Genomic DNA, 22236 nt, shown 5'->3' on the forward strand with positions numbered 1-22236 from the left:
AGGGAACAGGGCATTATTTACTAGGGTTACTGTTACCAGAGTATGTTTTAGGCCAGGGGTGGTCAACCTGTGTTGCACATGCCACAAGTAACACATGGCAGATTAGAGAGGAGATGGGCAGCACAGCAGCAGGCAAGGCAGGAAGAAGAGTGCAGAGCAGCCACTCAGGTAGGGGAAGGGGATCAGAGTAGCACTTGGGGAGGGTGTGGGGTTCATTTGTGGCATGCCTGCCATAAAGATTGCCCTCCCCACTATTTTAGGCCATGGCATACAAAATGTTACACTAGTGTAAAAAGGACGAAAGCCTTATTCTGCTCTAATTTATTAAAATCTAGTGTAGAATTGTCTTGGGAAACATATACATGTTGTGTTGTTCATAGCTAATCTTAGGGTGGTCAAGGTATAAATGGGCTCTTTATCTGCTCCCCTGCTATCTGGTGGTGAATTGCTGTAATAGTAATCTGTTGTATGCACCTATACCAGTGCTTATCTCTCTGATACAGAGCCTGGTGTATGTCATCCTGGTATACAAAATCAGTGCAAATTACTACATAAATATGTCATTTTTCCATTGTGAAGATTTGCAGAACAGCTGCTTGGGGTTCAGTTGATACTTTACCAAGCACTACTTCTTGAACTTTAACATCATCTGTGGATGCTTGATTTGGGAGAGCAGTTCTACAGTCTTTATTTAAATGAGAACTTCTCTGCCCATAGGCACTGACTTCTGTTTTTGCCGAGGGGGCCTAAGATGATGGATATATGGAAAGCTTTATGCATTTCAGGTGGCAACCCTCTTCCCGAGGGGGCCAAGGGCCCTCAGGCATCCATGTACTTGGTATCTCTGCCAACTTTCAATCAGAGGTAGTGCTGCTAATTAATTGTGCTCATATTTGGGAATCCATGGAGGCCTTCAAAGAAGAAAGAAGTTACCCACCAGTATATTTTAATTGTCTCTGCAGTCACACTGCACCACATGTGGCACATAGAGCCCATCTGGTGCAGGCTGGACATGGCACAGGGGTTAGGTGTGGGGCACATGCTGTATGCTGGATCTGGGGCGAGTCCAAATCAAGCCAATGGACTAACTCTACGTGCAGAACCAGCAAACAGAAGCTAAACCTGGACAGCTGAATGAAACAGAGGTATGCTGCTCCTATGTAGCTTCTACCTGCCATGGGATTGGGAACTGATACACAAAACTGTTCCCACAAAAGAAATAAATGGTTATGCAGTTAAGTCTCCCTCTTTCCCCTTTAACTTGCTGTACCTTTTTTCAGGGGACAGGAGTGGACTCTCAAGACAGTTACCATGAAAAATCTAATGTATGTTAAGCTCCCTCCCCAACTTGGTCTACCTTGTTCTTCCATCCATATCCTGATGTCAGATGCAATTTAACCTGTAGACAAGCCCTTAGAGAGCAACCTTACCACTAATGATTCTGATTCTTTCAAAGACAGATTGACTGTGTCTTAGAACCACTGAGACAAGGAGAACAAACAAGGAATGTATAATGGGGACATATTGAACTCCTTTACCGTAGAAGTTATTTTCCCACTTAACATATTTTTCCAAGTGGTCAATGGATATTTTTAGATGGATACCCTTCAGTTATGGAATAAAAATCACACTGGACCAAGGGGTGGGACTTAATATAGCAAGTTCTGGAAATATGCCAAAAATCCTGCAAGACCAAAGAAAAGTGATGGTTTTGAATTCTGATCTCTTTCAAACCCTCTAGAATAGAAACTAATTCTGTGCATGACAGAAAACTTGTGATCTTAGCTATATATCTATATGTAACATTTGTTTCTCATCCTGTTTGACAACGAGTTATCAAATTTTAAAATGATGCCCGGATGATTACATTATAATTCCCCCTTATAACAGACTTCTGTGCTTCTTAGATATTGGCGTTAACATTATGTCAAAATTGGAGAAAATGCAAAATTGTACTAGTAATTGTGTATTTTAATGCGACTATCGAAGAGCACCAGGGCTAGAAATAGTAACAGATAAGTACAAATGCTTTCAGAACGAATTGATTTTTCTAAGCAATGGTACTGAACCAACGTTGATTTTGATTTCTACGTCAATGCTTGCTAGAGTTTTCTTGCAATAAATATCCCATTACTTAAACCATCTGTAAAGATGGTATTCCAAGTAGCGAAGGGCCAAAATTCTCAAACAAAAAAGAAAAACCTTATCATTGTGGTCAAGAATATATTTCCCTTTTAAAATAACAATGGTAGACTGCAATTAAAATGCTGAGAACTCATGACATTTATTATTGTAGTGTCCTACAGCAGCCTTGATTTTAGTTTTGCTCACCTTTCACCAATAGATTGCAGACCTTGAACCACTTGTACCATGTAGTTTAAGTTGGAGCATATGAATTCTAGAAGTGTGGTCTTCAGCTATATCATGCATAGCCTAAATACTTGAAGTTTGAGCCAGTACAGAAAAAGCTTCCATTGTGTATTGGGAGGACATCAAGATAGATTCTCTCTTATCTATAGCACTGTAGTAGAGAGCCTGGTATGTCCCCAGGCAGGGGAAGACCTATATGCTGAAAGTGCCTGTGACATGGCTAACTGCCTAGCAATAGGACAACAGGGCAGAGCCCTGTTTAGGCAGCAAGGACACTACTGCAGCTTAGCCAAAGAAACAGCAATAGGATGCTCTAGAGGTTGATGGGACACAACTGTGACCAGTCAGGAGAACACGTGACTAAAAGGGAAGTAGCCCAGGGGACATAAGCCTGCAGGCCATTTCAGGTATTCTCAGAGCTAAGAGAGCCAGTGAGTGGGGAGGTGACTTAGCAGTGGCATGATGGCCCAGAGAGGGGCTTTGAGTGGTTGCTTGCATTTCAGATTTAGTTTATACCGGAAATCTGGGTGGTAACTGTAGGGGTGATAAGGAGGCTACACAGGGATATCTAAGAGGCATGCCAGGCTTTGACCCTTGCCAGGGGCAGAGGCACCAGACAGGGGAAGATAGGCAGGCTGAGGTTAAGAGAGTCAGAGTCTGAGAGTGAGGCACAGGCAGGTCAGAGGCCAAGAGGGCCAGAGCCTGAGCCACAAGAAAGCAACACAAGCAGGCTGTGGCTGGCGAGAGGCTGAGACTGACAGGTCAGGCCAAAGCAAGTGGGCCAAGCTAGAATTGTACAGCCAGCGTATTCTGTAGGCCAAGGGCCAAAGCCTATATGGAAGGCAAATTACAAGAGTAACACCTGCAGGACATGGCCATGACTATGGGGGAGGCTGGAGGCCACAATGAAGAGCCCTAAGGCTAATTAGGATCATTGGGCTAATTAGGATCCATTAGGCCATGGATAGTGACCGGCTCAGAGTAGTGCCAGCCAGGCACCACTCTGGTAGGCCTGTCTGGACTCAAGAGACACCCACGAAGAACCATGGAGTTTTGGTTAGTGGGCAGAGGGCCATGGGAGGTCAGTTAGGTTGGTTTGACATTAGTGAGAGCACTTCAGGACCCAGAGGAAGCCTCCCAATCTGTCAAAAAAACATGAAGGAATGGATAGTGAGATGAACAGGAATGTTCTATACAGGACTGGGACTGTGGACAGAATTAGGGCAGCCTAGGGGGCATCACAGCTGCCCCAGGGCCTCTCCTGCCACAAACACTTGATGAGTTTGACTGAACTGCAAATCTACTTCCTGAAATTGTTGCAACTTAAAAACTTAAAAGGTTAATGCTGCCTTTAGCTTAAATCTAAAGGTGATTTGAAGGGCTACAAAAACTTTAGAATGCCTTCTTAGTAGTGAAAATCTGCTACTTTTGAAGACCCAGCTTTAAACTCTGTGTTGGATGAGCGTATTTAAATGAATTGAAATAAAATATCTGCCTTTTCCTATTAATCTCATTCTTTTGAATCAATTCCTCTCTCAGTCAAAATACCAGTGAAACATCATGCAGCTGTTTTATCCTTCTTGTTGTCCAAGGTAATAAAAGTCTCTTTTGGACTTCTGTGTAAAATTTAGGAAAAAGTACGTAGGGAGACAAGGAAACGGAAGAAATTTAAACAAAACCTCTGTTGATCCTACCAAAGGACTGGCTGAAATCATGTTTGGTATAAGAAGGATAATGAAATTGCACATGAATAGATCAGAAGTGGTGTGTCAGAAATTAAGCCTCCTTTATGGACAAAATAATAGTGGGTTGAGGACCCAATAATCCCTTTTTGGCATCCTCAAGAAAGAGACTTCAGTAAAAAAATAATGGTGCCAGGTTGGAGATGTGTGGGCTGGAAGATACAAGGTTTACCATAATGGCTGCCTTTCATATCATTTCCTGGGCCACTGGTACCCATCATGACATTATTGACTTTTCTTATCCTTATTCCGAAAGACGCTCTGACTTTATTAAGCCAGAGAAAAGGATGCATGTGACATCCTGATCTCCACCAGCTAGGTTCTCTATATAACATCTGGAATATGAGAATTGGATTCCTGTTGTTATCCTCTCCTTCTTCCTTGTCCTCCCCCCTGCCTTCCTTTTCTCTTTTTGCTTTGTTTATTAAGAATCTAACTGTTTCTTTTATAATGTTACAATGATCCCTTGATTAGAAAGACGATTAAAAGTAATGCCTAATTCTGGTATGAGCCACATTCAGAATAGCTGATAAGATATTGTGCTGTTCCTGTGTGTCTCAAGCAGCCAGGGGAAAAAATCCCTACATGAGGGACAGAAACTGCATTTTCTATTATTGTTCCTCCTTTGCATCCCATTCTGTGTGTGTTTGTGGAAATAGGAGAGGATTTCCATGAGAATAGCAGCAGCTCCAGCTCACCTCAGCTAACTTTTGCTTTTTCTCATCAAAAAAGAAAGTTACTGCCGTATTTAATGCCATCTAAAAAAACTGCCAGACAATGAGTACCCTTAGGAAAACTGTTTATAGTGAAAAGAAAAGGGGATGTTGTTAAAATGAAAGCTTTGCACAATACGTTAGATTTCAAATGTTGTATTTCTTTTCCTTATTTTTCTTATTTTTTCATAAATGGTTATAAATATGTTTTAATGATAGAATTGATATCAGCATATCTCTGTAGTGAAAGCCCTAAACACATGCAAGTGTTACATGTTGTACTGTGGAAGGGTCATGTTTACACTTCAACTCTAAACCCATTACAACTGAAATTAACAGATTAGCAAAGGGAGCTTTGCAGAAAGGTCAAACTTTAGATTGTGATGGAAATTAATTTCTGTCATTAGTGACCCCTGTCTGCAACTTTAAGTTCAAGTGGAATTTAGATATAATACAGTATTATATAAATTGACTTTTGCTTGGGACACCTTTGCTCTTAAGGAATATGCTATCTTTAACATGTCCACAAATGGTTAGGCCCTTTTTCATATCATCCAGAAACTGGAATCCTTTGCGATAAGTTGATACAGTACTGACTTAGTGGGAAGTGTGACACCTGTTGGACAACATCTGGGTTTTCCTTCAAAGCTGTTGCAAATATTGATTTGGCCCAACCCTACTTAGGTTTGAGTTCAAAGTGGGTGTGCCTACACATTCCATTAACGCACAGCAATAAACTGCAGAGCAATAAGCTTGTTGGTCTGCAGTTTATTGCTCCCAGGAAGCTCCTGGACACACGGTTTATGCATACACCTGGCCTGCAGCACAGTGAGTTAGGCTGCAGCAGCATTGACTGGAAGGGAGCCCAGGGGAGAAGGGGGTGGGGGTCAGCCTGCCAGCCTGGGGCTGCTCTGACTGGGCTCAATGTACTGTGTAGGGGCTGTCTGGGGCATGAGGGTGCTTCAGTGCAGGGCTAACTAGCAGGCAGTCCCTGCAGTGAAGCACCCTCATGCCCCAGCCAGCCAGCTCAGTGCGTGAAAAAACTCTGCAGCAGGGTAAGTTGTGTATTTGTAAGTCCTACCCTGCTGCATAGTGTATTAGTTTCATGCACCCTAACAGAGGTGCACGTGTAGATGCCGAGACATTTACTGCACAGTTAGTCAACTGCTCGGTAAACGTCTCATGTAGACGCGCCCAGTAAGAGGCAAAAGTATGATTGCAAGAAAGCCAGATAAACAAGAATGTGCCTTAATGTTATATACCTATCTTTGATACATGTGCATTTTGCATATTTCTCAAGCTAGATAGTAGTGTGTGTCTCCCATTCTTCCAGTATGTACAAGATGCTCCCAATATTCAGAGGGCTGTGTGAGAGTTAGATTCACCTGAGAAGAAAATCTGATAAAGTTAAATTTCTATACTTAATTATCGTATACCTGGACCTTGGCATCCTGTATCAGTATTTTAGCTCATGCTGTTTCTACAGAACTATCAGTGATTTTCTCACAGAACAAACCCACCTTTGTCTCAGTCCCTCCATGCAGACAACAGACAAGCTCATCATTATTCTGTGTACTGACAGGGAAGTCACAGTAAGAACATTCCTGATACCAGAGGGTACCCTTTTTTTTGTCTTGTTAACCACTGTGTTTTTTGCCACAGGCCACTTCAGCACTTTCCTGATAACAAAAAGTGTTGCAATCTTCCTGTTGTCCTAATTTGCTTCCAGGAGTACTCTGCCCTATTAAAATGAACTCATATAACTTGGCATGAACCAACTTTATCTTGAAAGAGCTGTATGAATAGACAACATAATTTAACAAGATTAATATAGAGGTTGTTTTTATTCCAAAATGTATGTGTGTGTTCTCAGAATAACTTGGGTAACGGGAATCTTCTTTGAACAGCCAAAAGAACCCAGATGCTCAGATAATACAGTGATGGATAAGAAATTTTGAGGCTGCATACAGGAACATATTCAGTGCATTCACTTCCATATGTCACTCTTCTTCTATGCCACCTGACAATGGTCTTGATAATAAAATACATAATTTTACAAGCTGTTTGCACCATTGTCTGACATATGGTAGGTCTTCTAGAAGTGGATACCATCCTGATGATCTGTGTCTATATTTAATCCAGCTGTCTGGCATCAGACTCCCCATCCTCTGCCTTCAATGGCATACCCAACTCATGCACAGAGATTTCCCCTACTTCAGTGGTTTTCAACCTTTTCTCATTTGCAGACATCTCAAATGGAGGTGTAGATCCCTTTGAATTGTAAATGTGTGTATTCACATACTTTAGATTGATCATAATCATCTTTTGTGGACCTTAGACATTGTGGACCCCTGGGGGGTCTGCAGACTGACCAGAGGTTGAAAATCACTGACCTAAATTGTACAGAACACTTAGGTATTAATCTGCTCTTATTTTTTCCAGACAAGAAGCCCTTCTTGCTGCCATCAGTGAAAAAGATGCCAATATTGCTCTGCTGGAGCTTTCATCCTCTAAGAAGAAAACTCAAGATGAAGTGGCTGCACTGAAACGGGAGAAGGACCGCTTGGTACAGCAGCTCAAGCAGCAGGTGGGTAGGGGTGGGAAAAGAGAGAACAGAACCGCAAGGGTGTTGTTGTGGGCTTAATTACTCCATCTTTATACCGTTATAAACTAATAATATGGAGCTTCATTGTGTGTTGAGACAAGCAGCTCCATGAACTAAATTCAGTTATAATAACTGCATGTTGATTTGTTATATGGAAGATCATACTTCAAACTCTAAAATCTGAACATGAGTTTAAAACTCCATGGTAGCATGATGGGGAGGGCATGATCGTAGCGCAAAGGATTTCTTTGTGCCACTGCACTGATAGTCACGATGGTATTAAATTAGTAAAAATGTATTTATGAAAGGGGACACCCTTTGGTGGGTCCATACTATGTGCTGTAAGGAAGGAGCTCTGGGAATGAATGTTGCCTCCTGTAAAGTTGAGGACACCCTGCCACCCTTTAAATTGGTTTGTCAGTTCTGAAAGAAACACCGCAAGGGAATGCCACATAGCATATGGACAGATGGAACATTTGTATGCTGTAAACACATCTGTAGCACTAAAAGGTCTAGGCAGACAAATACATGTGTGCCCTGTAGAGCTACAAAATGTCAGATGTGCAACAAAAATGTTGCTGGATGAAACAGCAGCTTCTCTTTAGCACTACAGGTTACATGTGGACAGTGAACAGTAGAGGGACCAGTTATCTCTCGGTCCCCCAGCATCCCACAGTGCTCTGTTTTCTCTATCCAAGGGGGGAGGGAGACAGAGTGGAGTAGCCAGTTAACGAACACTGCCTAGGTACTCAGATGTCATCAGGACAGGAGACCATAAAGCCCTGTAGGTCTCTGTCTTCTGGCTCTGGTAGAGGGGTAGGGAGCAGAATTGCAACCCTCAGGAGACTTGAGTCTACAGCATGCTCACTGATGAGCTCCTCTCTCTGGCCTATGTGGAGGAGGGGAGCCAAGCTGCAGGGCTGAGCAACCCCTCTATCACAACTCCTGGCTAGAGAGTGTGCCGTTGCATGCCTTTGTGGCAACTTTTGTAGTGCTGTGGTGGAGGGGGATGGGGTGCAGCAGGAAGTTACGTCTGTCCAAGCATGTAGCACTACATTTTCTTAGTGCTTCAGAGTGCTGCAGCACTTGTTACACTACAAATGCTGTATCTGTCCACAGCCATAGTTGTATGCAATATGAGAGACCTCACACTGGTCAGGGGAAGGTTCTTTCCTCTTCCCTTTCTTCTCCATCTACCAAACAAAACAAACAAAACAAGAAAAAGAAAAGTTGAGGAACCGAGGAAAAAGATCTGGGACCTATAAAGTCTGTTTAGAAATCTAAAGAAGTCATTTAATCACCACTGGTCTCTAGTAGGTTTCTCCTCAGTCACTCCCATGCTGTATTTCCCATAACAGCACATACTCCACTGCCAGCTATTTGCATGCCTCCAGTGACTGCCATCACCCTGCAAATTTCTGTATGTCAGTTTATCTGTCAGCAAGATGATTTGTTCAGCTACCAGAAGCAGAAATCAGAACCTTTTGCCTAACAGTTCCTGTCAGCCTGTGCCTGCATATTGCTCCCCTCAACCCACTCCTCTACCCTCCAAAGTCATAAAAGGCCAGAGTGCAAACAACTCTTCTCAGTTCCTTCTAATCACTCTTGGCTAGGAGAGACAACAGTTAGCAGTGTTCTCACTGTTGGTAGTTTTCCTGGCTTTTTTCCGATTGAAAATCTTGTATAATAATGGCTGGTTATTAGTCATGTTGGACAAAGCGCTCTTGATTCTGTTAACTGGTGATTGTAGTAAGGAATAGCAAAGTAAAATGAGCAAAGTAAGAAGACTGTTTAGAGTTCCATCCAGAAACTCTGGATAAGTTTGATACTTTGTTGGATTTTCATTTGTTGTTAGAGTATAATTACAGTTGTCTGAGTTACAATAGTTGTAGTATTACACTTTATTACCATGCTTTGTTTTCAGAAATCTAACACTCTTTCTTTTAAAGTATATAATATTTTGCAGTTCTCTTTTGTACTTTTGCTTTGCTCCAAAGCCCCTCACTCTCTCCCCACAAAAAAAGAAATACCATCCTGCACAGGAAGGTTACTGCACTGCTTCCTCCTTCTCTTGTTTTTCATCTCAGATGTTCTTGCAGCTTGTGTTGCTTTTGGATTTCATGTCTGATGTCTTGCTCACTCACCTTTGGAGTAACAGTCAATCCATTGTGAATGCCCACCCATTCCTTGAAGGTTTGAAGCAGAATTTCTTCAGGTGGAAAACTATTTCCACTTCCTCATATATATTGTAAATCATGTTAGCATTTCCTGCCTTATGGAAGCAATTATGAATGGTGTCAGCTTTAAGAGAGTCCCAAGAATGACTTGGCATGTGAAGAGCACCCAGAAGTGTCATTCCGTTGGCAACAGCGACATTTTTTATTTTGTCAATTTCCATGAGTGTTTTGTGACATGATTTTATTTTTTATATCTGTTCTTCATGTTTTTGATAATGATTTGGTCAAGAGGCTGCATGAATGAGGACATGCTGGCAGGAAAAAAAAATAATTGATGTTCTGTAATACAACATTTGGCATATGTGCTGTATAATTATCCAACGATGAAACAATTTCTTAACTTTTCTTGTAAGTTGAAGTTCTCATCCATTTAGCAATTCCATGAAAATTGTGCTTGTATTTCATCATTTTTATTTGTTCTGATGAATAATCTTGACACTATGGAAGCATCATGGACTGTCTGTTAACCAGAAGTGGTCTTCTTTCATTGCCTGATACATTGCAGGTCACCAGCAGTGTAATGTAGCCTTTCTCCTTCTTTCTAGCCCAAACAGACTGGAAAGAATGCTGAAAGCCAGGGTCTGACTGAAAGAAAAGGCTAGCTTCATCTGTGCTGAAAATATCATCAGCAGAATACTCTTGCAGCAGTTCAGGCAAAACCTATAACACCCATCTTTCTGCCAACATCATTCTGCATCAGCATTCTGCTTTTCACCATTCAACTTTTTCAGCATGATGCAGTATCTTTCCTTCCATCTGCTAAGCCAGTCAGCGGTGGGTTTAAAATCATTATGCCAAAATATCATTGGCAAGCTTATTGCCTTCTTGACAAAAGATATGGCTGTTGATTAATACATTATGCTGTTGTGTATATGTGAACCAAAACTGGAGTGTTTCTTCTACTTTACTGTTTTTCTTCAATTTCTTGCATTTACAGTTGGCGTTGAGGTTCCCAACGTAAGTGGATTCAAGCTTATCTCTTAACTTTAAAATTCTGCTGAGACAATTGCAAGACAACAGCTTTGCTACTGCTTCTCTTTGATGGCACTTTCCCAATTGCTGGTACTCCTTCAAGACAGTTAACCTTTCAGAAAAGCTGATGCCTTTTCACTCTTATTTGTAGTTTCAGTCTTATTTGTAGGTTGATCCCATGAGAGATGATGTGCTCAGCAGCTACCTGCTGTTGCACAGCAACCTAGCTGTGTACATATGAGCCAATATTCATGCACATAAGCAGTGTGAACCAAAGTAGATAGATAGCTGGCAGAAGAAAGGGTTTGTTCACACAGACTCTGCTTGAAGATTTTGATTTTAATATGTGGCTGATTCAGTATGTGCAGCATTTTGGTTTTTGGTTTTGGGTCTTAACACTCAGCTGATTCATTAATCAAAATGCATTCATGGCCCAAGTAGTCTCTAAGGTGCCTATACAGGTGTGGTGATGCTGCTGCAGCATGCTGTAATTGCAGCATGTCGAAGCATACTTGATTTATCGGGTCTGCTGGAGCATGCTAATTAGCAGCTTTGTCTTGTGTATCAAGCTTATTGAACAAGCTTTAGTTAAAGTGCCCATGCAGCCATTTTGAAGTGCAGGGATGCTGATACACAGGACACTGTGGTCACTTTAATTAGAGTAACTCTCAGAGCCACTCTAATTAAAGTGCCACCCCACCTCACCCCTGGAGCACATATGAAGATGCCTTAAGATGCTACCCCGCTCCGCTTTCTGCCTAGCTTCAGACTACTTCTCTCTCTGTCAGGGGCAGGCAATTATTTTGAATGGAGGGCCACTTACCCAGTTTTGGCAGGCTGTTGAGGGCCGCATGGGTAGCCCCACACCCTGACAGGTGCCCCACCCCTTGACAGGTGCCCCGCCCCCGGTCACTATCTTGGGACCAACATTCCAACGTCTTGGGACCAATGTCCCAGGGCTAGCACCAGTGGGGTCCAAAGTGGGGCACAGGCTGGCAGGGGTCTGTGGAGCTGGGCTCGGCTGCACCAGCAGGGAGGGGGGAGCTGGCCCAGCTCCATAGAGCTCCTGCCACCTTGCTCTTGGCCTCGCCAGCACTGGCCCCGGGACACTGGTGTGGGCCCCATGTTCCCCACTGGCTCCCTGCCTGCTCACACCCAGTGCCCCCCAGCCCCATGGTACAGGTTGGGGGCAGCACACAACCCTAACCCCCTGCTCACCAGCAGGGAAGAAGCTGGTACTGAGCGTGGGGAAAAGTGGCCCCTCACCTCCCCCATGGCTGGCGCTCCCTGCTACAGGTGCTCGCAGCTCACATGGGGCTATTTGGAGCAGGCACAGGCAGCTCCAGGCAGGCTACGAGTGGCTGCAGCGCGGGGCGCTGGCCATGGGGCAAGTGAGGGGCACTTTTCCCCATGCTCAGCACCAGCTTGTAACCTGTGCCAGTGCCAGCCTGGCAGTGGGGCCGGGTTACAAGGTGCTGCTGAGTGCGGGGGGGAGGAGAAAGCAGGCCCTCCCCATCCCATGCTCAGTGCCCCGCGCTGCAGCCACTCGCAGCTGGCTTGGGGCTGCCTGTGCCTGCTCCAGGCAGCCCTGCATGGGCTGCGAGTGCCTGCAGCGCAGGGCGCCAGCCATGGGGTGGGTGAGGGGCTGCTTTTCTCCACGCAGGGAAGGAGCCCAGGGAAAAGCTGAGCATGGGGAGGAAGTGGCCCTTCCCATGCCCGGTGCCCCACACTGCAGGTGCTCGCAGCCCACGTGGGGCTGTCCAGAGCGGGCACAGGCAGCCCCACACAGGCTGTAAGGAGCTTCAGCTCAGGGCACCAGGTGTGGGTGCAGAAGCGCAGGCACTGCTGTTGTTGGAGCCCATCAGGCTTCCCCTGGGTCCTACTGCCCTTGGTTCCTGTTGTTTTTGACAGGAACCAAGGGCAGAGAAATATTAAGTTTCCAAATTTTTTTAGAGGCCTCGTGGGCCAGATAGAATGGTCTTGCAGGCTGGACGCGGCCCACGGGCCGTATTTTGCCCACCCCTGCTCTATGTATTCTTAACAATACGTGCCATTTTAAAGACTAGTTGTTGTGTATACACACCTCAGCTGAAAAGGAAACAATACAGTTAGCAAACAGAATTGAGACATCTATCTGAACCGTGCTTCTGTTCTTAGCATACACAGTTGAACCTCCAAGGAAAAAGCAGCGCTTCTGCAAGAAGCACCCTTTGGCTTTTTCTGTGCCTACTTCTTTGTATCTGCCCCCAAACCACTTGGTAGGAAGTTTGATGGTCCTTTTGGGTCTGTTTCCATTCCCCATCCCATCTGGAGGCCATCTGATCTATTTTTGGGAAGCCAGGAACAATAATACAAAAGATCAACAGGTACTCAGAATTACTCAGATTAAATACTCTGTTTGTTTCTATCTTGTTTTTTCTCTACCCCTCATATCCATGCTCCCCATCTCTTATCAGGCATAGATCTCATTAAGAGATTCTGTTATTTCTCAGAACTACATATCTGTTTCAGATATAAAAAGTTTCCTGATTTCGTCCCCCACCCCCAAGCCAAAAAACATTTTGAAAAACAAAATTGGGCATAAGTAACCTCCATATTCATTTGTAGCTCAGATTCCTAGCCTCAAAAATTCATAGTTTCATAGTTAGTAGGGGAAGGGACCTAAGCAGATCATCAAGTCCAACCCCCCTGCCATGGCAGGAAAGAGTACTGGGGTCAAACAACCCCAGCAAGGTGATTGTCTAGCCTTGTCTTAAAGATCCCCAAGGTACGAGCCAGCACCACTTCTCTTGGAACTTGGTTCCAAATCCTAGCTGCTCTGACAGTGAAGTAGCGCCTCCTGTTGTCTAATCTGAATTTACCCTCTGCCAGCTTGTGACTGTTATTTCTAGTCACTCCTGGCAGCACTCGGGGGAACAGGGACTCCCCCAGCACCTGCTGATCCCCTCTGACTAGTTTGTAACAGGCCACTAGATCCCCCCTCAGCCTTCTCTTGTGCAGGCTGAACAGGTTCAGGTCCCGTAGCCTCTCCTCGTAGGGCCTGCCCTGCTGCCCCCTGATCATGCGAGTGGCCCTCCTCTGGACCCTCTCCATGTTATCCACATCTCTCTTGAAGTGCGGCACCCAAAACTGGATGCAGTACTCTAGCTGCAGCCTGACTAGAGCCACATAGAGGGGGAGTATCACCTCCTTGGACCTGCTTGAGATGCATCTGTGGATGCATGACAAGGTACAGTTGGCCTTCCTGACTGCATCCCCACACTGCCAGCCCATGTTCATCTTGGCATCAGTGATGACTCCGAGATCCTTTTCTGCCTCTGCACTGACAAGAGGGGAGTTCCCCAGCCTGTAGGTATGGTGCTGGTTCTTCCTCCCCAGGTGCATCACCTTGCACTTGTCAGTGTTGAATCCCATCCTATTCTCATCAGCCCACTACTGTAATCTGTCTAGGCCCAGTTGTAGCCTATTCCTTCCTTCCAGCATGCCCACATCCCCCCACATCTTAGTGTCATCAGCAAATTTGAACAGGGTGCTTTTTACCCCCTTGTCCAAGTCACTGATGAAGATGTTGAACAGTGCAGGCCCGAGGACCGAGCCCTGCAGAACCCCACTGCCCACATCCCTCCAGGTCGAAAATGACCCATCCACCGCCACTTTCTGGGTGCGGCCCTCCAGCCAGTTGGCGACCCATTTGACTGTGTAGGTGTCGACACCACAGTCCCCCATTTTCTTAATGAGAACTGGGTGAGAGACAGTGTCGAAGACCTTCCAAAAGTCCAGGAAGACTATGTCCACTGCTACCCCTGCATCTAAAGATTTGGCGACCTGGTCATAGAAGGCCACCAGGTTGGTCTGACAGGACCTGCCTCTAATGAACCCGTGTTGGTTGCCCCTAAGCATAATCTCCCCTGCTGGCCCCTCATGGACATGTGCCAGAATAATTCTCTCAATAATTCCTTCCCTAGTCCCTGGTTTGCAGCTCAAGCTCCATCTCACAAATTTTCCTGTATTGATCCATCCTGCTCACAGCAAATCAAATACCATCTGTTGTGGGAATGCACAGATTGCAACGCAGAGTTCTCCTCACCATCATGGCAACATTTCCTAAAATGCAAAGCATTTGTGTTTACCCTCCTCTTGACAACTGAAGGACTCAGCATACCCTTGCTCAGCAAGTCTCATGCAACTTACAATATAATTTTAAGATGTTTACCATCCTCAGGTTCAGGGTAAACAGAAAGAATCTCCTCTAATGCCATCAAAGAAAATAAAATTTATAAAGTTATTCTTGATTCCACCACAGTGTCAGCATTTCTCCCATAATTTAAATTTGAGGTTATAACAAAAATTATAAACCTGTTACAGAAAAATCCTCAAACAACAACAAGCTCAGGTCTGACAGTTGCAGGGCACAACATGTTCCATCTGCCAGGAAGTGAAAACCTGGAAGAGGTTGTCTAGGAATGTTGTGAATCCCTTTCATTGGAGGTTTTTAATAGCCGGCCAAGTCAGCATTTGCTGGAGACAGTCTAGGTATACTCAGTCCTGCCTTTGTTGAAGGGTTTAGATTAAATGATCTCTTGAAGCCCTTCGATCTCTGTATTTCTGTGATTTTTATATAGATGTTCCTTTGAGTGTTCCTTAGCACATACTTTCTTCTCTATATTCATAAAAAACCTGAATATCATATACAAGGGTGTTCCATTCTCAACTCCTTTAACTCATGTTAAAGTGGTGACAGAAACTTCCAAAATGTGTTGGGGAGTTCACATATCATCAGTCTAAAGTCTCTTGTCAAGGGATGAATTTTGTCTACAAATAAATGTCTTGGAACTCAGAGCAGTACATCTGGTGTATGTACTATTTTTACATGTAATCCAAGTCAAGATGATAGAGGTGTTGACAGACAACACCACTGCAGTGTTTTATATATGAGGCAGTGGAAAGCAAGATCATCTCTTCCATCAGGAAGTGGTCCAGCTACAGAATATGTGCTGGAATATGTATCAAACACTGACTTGTGAATACCCTTGTGGCTTGGCTGAGAAGTCATTTTTTTTCAACTTCGAACTGTTTATCAAGAAGTCAGTTATTTGGTTATCCAAAAATGGTGTTGCCTAACCATAGACTTGCTTGTCATGAAAATGAACACCAAGTGCAACACTGAATGCAGCACAATTTAATAGCAAGTACTTTAAGAAGTTTCAAGCAAAATGCTGCAACATTGATATTAACATCACCAGCTTTTCTACAATTTTGGTTTTCAGACCTCCTGAAACTTTTGCCACAAACTCCAATGACTATACTATAAGTGTTAGGCTTCATCTGCCAAAAAATGAGAAGACCCTTGATCCAGACCCACCATCTCTTCACTTTGCAGTTAGAATGCTTTCTGATGAACTACTAAGGGAAAATCTCATTCCAGGGATATCCAGAAAAATCTAGTTAATATTTGAAAGGACCGCACAAGATTGTTTTACAGTGCCAGATGGAAGAGAATTACCATTTGGACAAAGCAGCATCACCTTTCTCCCTTTCTGACAGAGATTTCTTTAATAGTGGATTGAGTATTCTTACTAAAATCTGGACTTTCACTGTAGTTTTGTAAGAGTTCACTTAACTGTCTGTCATTCTCTAATTTGAAATTACAGTTTTTCAGTCTGTATAGCGTTTAGGTTTGTAGAGGTATTAGTATGTCTTCTATCCAGTGAGAGAACATCCTTCCTTGTGGTATCTTAACAATTGTATTCACTGATCTGGTGGTTCCTCAATTTGAAGCATTAGCTTCAGGATCATTATATCATTTTTAATTAAGATATCATTTTAGGTGGCCATTACTTCTGCTAGTTTAGTGCTTGGTGGGAAAAGGTTTCACAGCAGGTACGTAACACACCATCTTTTAAATGGATAAGATCTCTCTCTCAGACCCCATCCAAGAATTCTATATGAAATATTTTCTGATTTTCATATTAATCAGACTATTCATTCACTGGCTTTCCCAAAATGCATGGTAACATTTCTGGAAGAAAACTGAACTTGTTTGATGTCCTTAGAGCAATTTTTTGTTTAGATAAAATTAAACCATTCACAGTCACTTCTAAATTATTCATAGCCTATGCCAAAAGAGTCAAAAAGAAAGCTGTTCCTTCACAGAAGTTATCCACAAGGATTTCAGCAGGTATTAGGATGTATTATAAAATAGCTAAACTCAGTCCCCTGAACAATTCAAAGTTCACTCTACCAGGGTTCACAGCAGCTTCTTAGAGAATGCCGTCATCACTGAAATGTGTGTAGCTGCCACCTGCAGTTCAATTCATACATTTACAATGCTGCTACTAGGGAGACGCATCAAGGGCTGAAGCAGTCATGGTAAAGCAATTCTTCATTCACCACTTGGTTAATACTTTGTACCCGCCCCTTGGCATAAGTTCACTGCTTGCGGCTCACCAAGAACGGACTGCACGCAGATAATTTCTGAAGGCAAAACAAGTTAATCATCTTACATTAACTGGTGTTCTTCACAGTGGGTTATCTATATGTGTATTACTGTCCATTATAATTTGTATTCTGTTTGGCAAACAACCAAGGCATTTGGACTTTCCCTGGCTTTTAACATCCTCTGGGTTTGGGAGTGTGAAAGATTGAGGATAGATAAAACCTGGACTGATGAGCACTGACCAAAAGGTTCTGATTTCCTGGTCTAAGGAGCATATGTGCACTAGGAATGGAATCCATGAGCATAGAACCTTTCAAAGAGCACCAGTTACTGTAGGGTGAGTAGTCAACTTTTACGGGTTTATTCATGTTGTGAAGTACTTAGCGTGTTGGGATAAATATTAGGGAAGGAGACAAGCTTTTAAGATGTAAAACAACACCAGCACAAGATCAAATGGCTACAAACTGCCTACGGACAAATGTTTAGATTGGAAATTAGGGAATTTCTAAATATCAGAAGAGTAACATTTTGGAATGGTTGTTCAAGAAAAGCTGTGGGAGCAAAGGACCTGAATCACTTTAGGGCTGAAATAGGTAAGTTTACGAGAGAGATGGTATGAAAGAGAGGGTTCATAATCAACAATCAGTGTATATGATATGTGAATTTATGTGTTTGCCGTCCCAAGTTGGGGAGTAGAGGTAGTTCTCTTGGTGGTATGGAAGGTATCTAGCAATCCCATGTTTCAGGGCTTTTGTTGGTCACCACTTGTGACCAGGACAAAATCTTTTTCTCCTTGTGAATGATGCTTCAGGAAGGAGTGGGAGAAGAAAGAGGGAGGGTTTGTCTTCCTCTGAAGACCAGGACCATTGACCCCGGCTAAGGCTGAGTCCAGGCTCTCGCTCCCTCCAGCTCCCCCTGGTGCAGCACAGCATACACTGCAGTGCTGGGGTCTTGGGGGAGCCTGGGATCTGGGGTGCCTGAGGTGCAATGCAGTGGTGGGGAAGAGGGCTTGGGCAGGGAAGGTGCCCAGGCAGTACAATGGGGTATGCAGTGGGCAGCCTCGGGGACCCATGGGCTCCACTGGTGTGGCCCCTGCTAGTGCAGCCTGCAGGGTGTATGGTCAGCCCTGTTGTAGGGCTGTGTGAAGTTCGGTCTCTGATTTGATTCAGCAGAGATTCGGCCCTATTCAGAATCGAATCTTCAGGTTTGGATTCGGCTGAATGGAATCGGGGACAATGATCCAAATCAACAAATCAAATCACTGACCCTGATTTGGGCCAAGTCTGAATCCGAATTGAATATGGCCCGTTTCGCACACCCCTACCCTGTTGTATAGTGTTCTTATTGTTTCAGGTATCATGCCTTATAGTTGTTCATGGGGATTTAGAATGGCAGTTTTGGAGATTTCTTGGACAAATAATTGCCTTCAAATGTAGAGGACTGGACTTGACGGCCTAAGTGGCCCCTTCCAACCCTGTATTCCTCTGAAGGGCTCTGGGTGGAGCCTTCCCATAGAAGAAAGCAGTGTTGTGTCTCCAGTGCAATAAGTAGGTATTAATGGATTGGTTTAAGATGCCCTGGTAGAATGCAGATTGTGCAATTCTACGGCCTTTGAGGGAAATCATTTAGTTCTTGACTTCAAAAAAGCTTTCGATCTGGTATCCCATGATAACCTCTTGGCAAAACTGACCAATTGTGGCCTTGGGTCCACCACGATCCGCTGGCTGGGAAATTGGCTCCGTGGTCGGACCCAGAGGGTGGTTGGTGGAAGTCAATTGTCATGATGCCTTGTGACCAGTGGGGTCCACCAAGGCTCTGTCTTTGGACACATATTGTTCAACATCTTCATTAATGATGTGGACATTGGAGTCAGAGGTGGACTGGACAAGTTCACCGATTACACCAAACTTTGGAGCAAAGCATCCACACCTGAAGACAGGAGGGCGATCCAGGCTGACCTGGACATGCTCAGCAGATGGGCGGACGAGAACCTGATGGTGTTTAACACCGAAAAATGCAAGGTTCTCCACCTTGGGAGGAAAAACCTGCAGCATCCTTATAGGCTCGGCAGTACTATACTGGCTAGCACTACGGAAGAAAGGGACTTGGGGGTCATCATTGACCACAAGATGAACATGAGCCTGCAATGTGATGCTGCGGCTAGTAAAGTGACCAAAATACTGGCTTGCATCCATAGATGCTTCTCAAGCAAATCCCAAGACGTCATTCTCCCCTTGTATTCAGCCTTGGTGAGGCCGCAGCTGGGGTACTGTGTCCAGTTTTGGGCCCCACAATTCAAAAAGGATGTAGAGAAGCTTGAGAGAGTCCAGAGAAGAGCCACACGCATGATCAGAGGTCAGGAAAACAGACCTTACGACGACAGGCTGAGATCCGTGGGGCTCTTCAGCCTGGAAAAGCGCAGGCTCAGGGGTGATCTGATGGCCACCTATAAGTTTATCAGGGGTGACCACCAGTATCTGGGGGACCGTTTGTTCACCAGAGCGCCCTAAGGGATGACAAGGTCAAACGGTTATAAACTCCTGCAAGACCGTTTCAGGCTGGACATAAGGAAGAATTTCTTTACTGTCCGAGCCCCCAAGGTCTGGAACAGCCTGCCATTGGAGGTGGTTCAAGCACCTACATTGAACACCTTCAAGAGCAAATTGGATGCTTATCTTGGTGGGATCCTATGACCCCAGCTGACTTCCTGCCCTTTGGGCGGGGGGCTGGACTCAATGATCTTCCAAGGTCCCTTCTAGCCCTAATGTCTATGAAATCTATAAAATTTAGTTGCTTTAGTAGCCACTGGTAATGTGTAAGCTCATTGGCTTTTTAATAAAAGAGTATGTCAATTTAAAATCAATGGAAATTTCCAAAAAAATTGAATCCACATATAAGCCCCAGTTTACTTCCTAACAAGCAATTCCTGAGTTCTTCATCCCTTCAAGTTTGCAAGGTTTTCCTGTATTTTAAAATACCTCAGTAGACAGCTAGGGATTCATTAAAGCAAAAAGATGCATTGATTCAGAGGGTTTCTGTGGTGATTCTCTCCTTCATCTTTTGCTTTCTTCCTTTCCCACACTGTATCATATTCCCATCCGCTCAAGTTGCAAGTGTGTTACTGTGACAGAGAATGAAGGAGTCCTGCCAAAGACATTTTGGTGCTTTAATTTCTTTAAGTGTGTGTATTAAAGCTTGGATGAAGGAGAGCCATTTTGGAAAGAGGATATGGCATCAATGTTGTTTTAATTTAAAGCCTCTAGGCCCTGCACTGCAGGAATGTGCCTCAGTATAGAGACTATTTCCTAACAAAGCATTCAGCATTGACAAGGCTTTCCAAGAAATGGAGCTGCCTGCTTCAGATTGATCGTCAGCTTCCATGAGGGATTTCCTCCATCACCAGAGGGAAAGGAGGTGAATTGCAGGGTGAGGGTCACCAACTAATGTGGTCCCAATTTACTTGCTCCCAAGGTAGTTTGTCTCCTTGACTAGTTCATGGTGAAACAGTGGTTGGGAGGCTGCTTCAGATGAGGGGGCCAGGGTTGATGCAAAAAACAGAGCTGAAGGTTGTCTAACAAAATCCAGATGTGCTGTGGTGAGTGCCAGCCAGTGTGTTCAGACTGTAAGTCACAGAGAAGCCCTTGCAGTATGTGTTTTGCTAGCACTCACACTGAAATTAATGTAAATCCAGAAAACTTTGAGCTGCTTTAATGTAGTCCATCCTCTAGCCATCTGTCAAAGAACAGTCTGTCTTTCAATCACTCATTTTCTTTGCAGACTAAGGTTTAACAATCAGCACACAATAATTATCACAGCCTAAAGTCATATTCTGCAGCTGTGAGTTATAAATGGAAGGTACATAAGAATAGTTGATGGGAGGTGGAGGGGGGGTTACCATCTGTGGTCTCGGTGCCTTAAACCTGTGAAGCTTCCTAGTATAAGCTGTTTGAATCAGGCCTGTCACAATGGAGCCCTCACACTTCCACAGTATAAACACTTAATGCTAATGATGTTACCTCCAGTTCTTTCTGATACATGGGATTGAAGCTGATTTAGATTATTACTGATTTGTTTGTGAATCTTTATATATGTTTGTGATACTATATAAAAGTTTTAAAATAATTCTCATATCCCATTTAATAGAATCAGCAGTACAGGACTAGCCAGCTTATTGGAACAGGCTACCCAGAGAGGTTGTGGAATCTCCTGGACGTTTTTACAAGCAGGTTAGACAGACACTTGACTGGGATGATTTAGTCAGGGAGGGGAATGTCCTGATCAAGGGGTTGAACCAGATGACCACCTGAGGTTCCTTCCAGCCCTCCTCGTCTATGATTCTAACTCATTACACTGATAATGGGATCTCAAACCTTCTGTATGTGGTAGATCACTGGTTTAAATCCATATTAGGTTGCTCTTCTTTAAGTACATGTTTACACGTACATTTACCAAGGATTAAGTGAGTATGATCAATGAATTGTCCGTCTGATCCCTAATGTTGTTTTTTCTCTAAGGGTTTAAGGTATATCTGCAAGGGGTGAGAGGTATAGAGAGTATCTGTCTGTGCAGCAGTGATATAGTATCTTTCATCAGTATTTAATACATTTTTTTAATTAATAAAAGACACAGGTTGTGTTAAATGCTCATACAAATTATCATCAGTGTCAGGTGGAACTGGTCACTTGCTTAGGTTCACACTTATGCTTCTTTACCCTGAATAACTATCCAAAGGAAGATGAGAGCTCACACAGAAATGGGTTTGTGATAAACTTTTGTTCATCTCGCCTCTGACAAGCTCTGCTCTGAAGTGACAAAGAGACAAATAGGCAACCTCCTTCATTGTCTGTTCTTTCTCTGTTTCCTACCAGTAGCAAGGTATATGGCAGTTCATAGTCCTCATCATCAGTGACAGCAGCTGTGGACATTAGGCCTGTGCGAAGCGGTTAGTATTCTCTTCCGATTCGGATTTGGCCGATTTGGGGGACACTGATTCGATTTGGTGATTCAAATCACTGTCCCGAATTGATTCGGCCAAATCTGATTCGGAGATTCGGCGGCTGAATCACCGAATCACCCAAGCCAGGCCCATCCCCTACCCGCCCTTGCCCCCCCCAGCTCCCAGCACTTTGGGAAAAAAAAAAAAAAGCCCCGACTCACCGGG

General features: G+C 44.0%; 1 protein-coding gene across 6 annotated transcripts in view; it reads left to right on the forward strand.

Moving 5' to 3' along the window:
• The window catches only part of ERC1 (ELKS/RAB6-interacting/CAST family member 1), a 539371-nt gene that overhangs the window by 407218 nt on the left and 109917 nt on the right, over positions 1-22236 (forward strand). For all 6 annotated transcript variants that reach the window (XM_019515532.1, XM_019515527.1, XM_019515529.1 and 3 more), the window contains one exon: positions 7268-7412. In XM_019515532.1, the coding sequence (XP_019371077.1) occupies positions 7268-7412 (145 nt within the window). The remainder of the gene's footprint in view (positions 1-7267; positions 7413-22236) is intronic.

The sequence above is a fragment of the Gavialis gangeticus genome, unplaced genomic scaffold (assembly GCF_001723915.1).
Source record: "Gavialis gangeticus isolate Ggan-Ray unplaced genomic scaffold, GavGan_comp1, whole genome shotgun sequence".
Lineage (NCBI taxonomy): Eukaryota > Metazoa > Chordata > Crocodylia > Gavialidae > Gavialis > Gavialis gangeticus.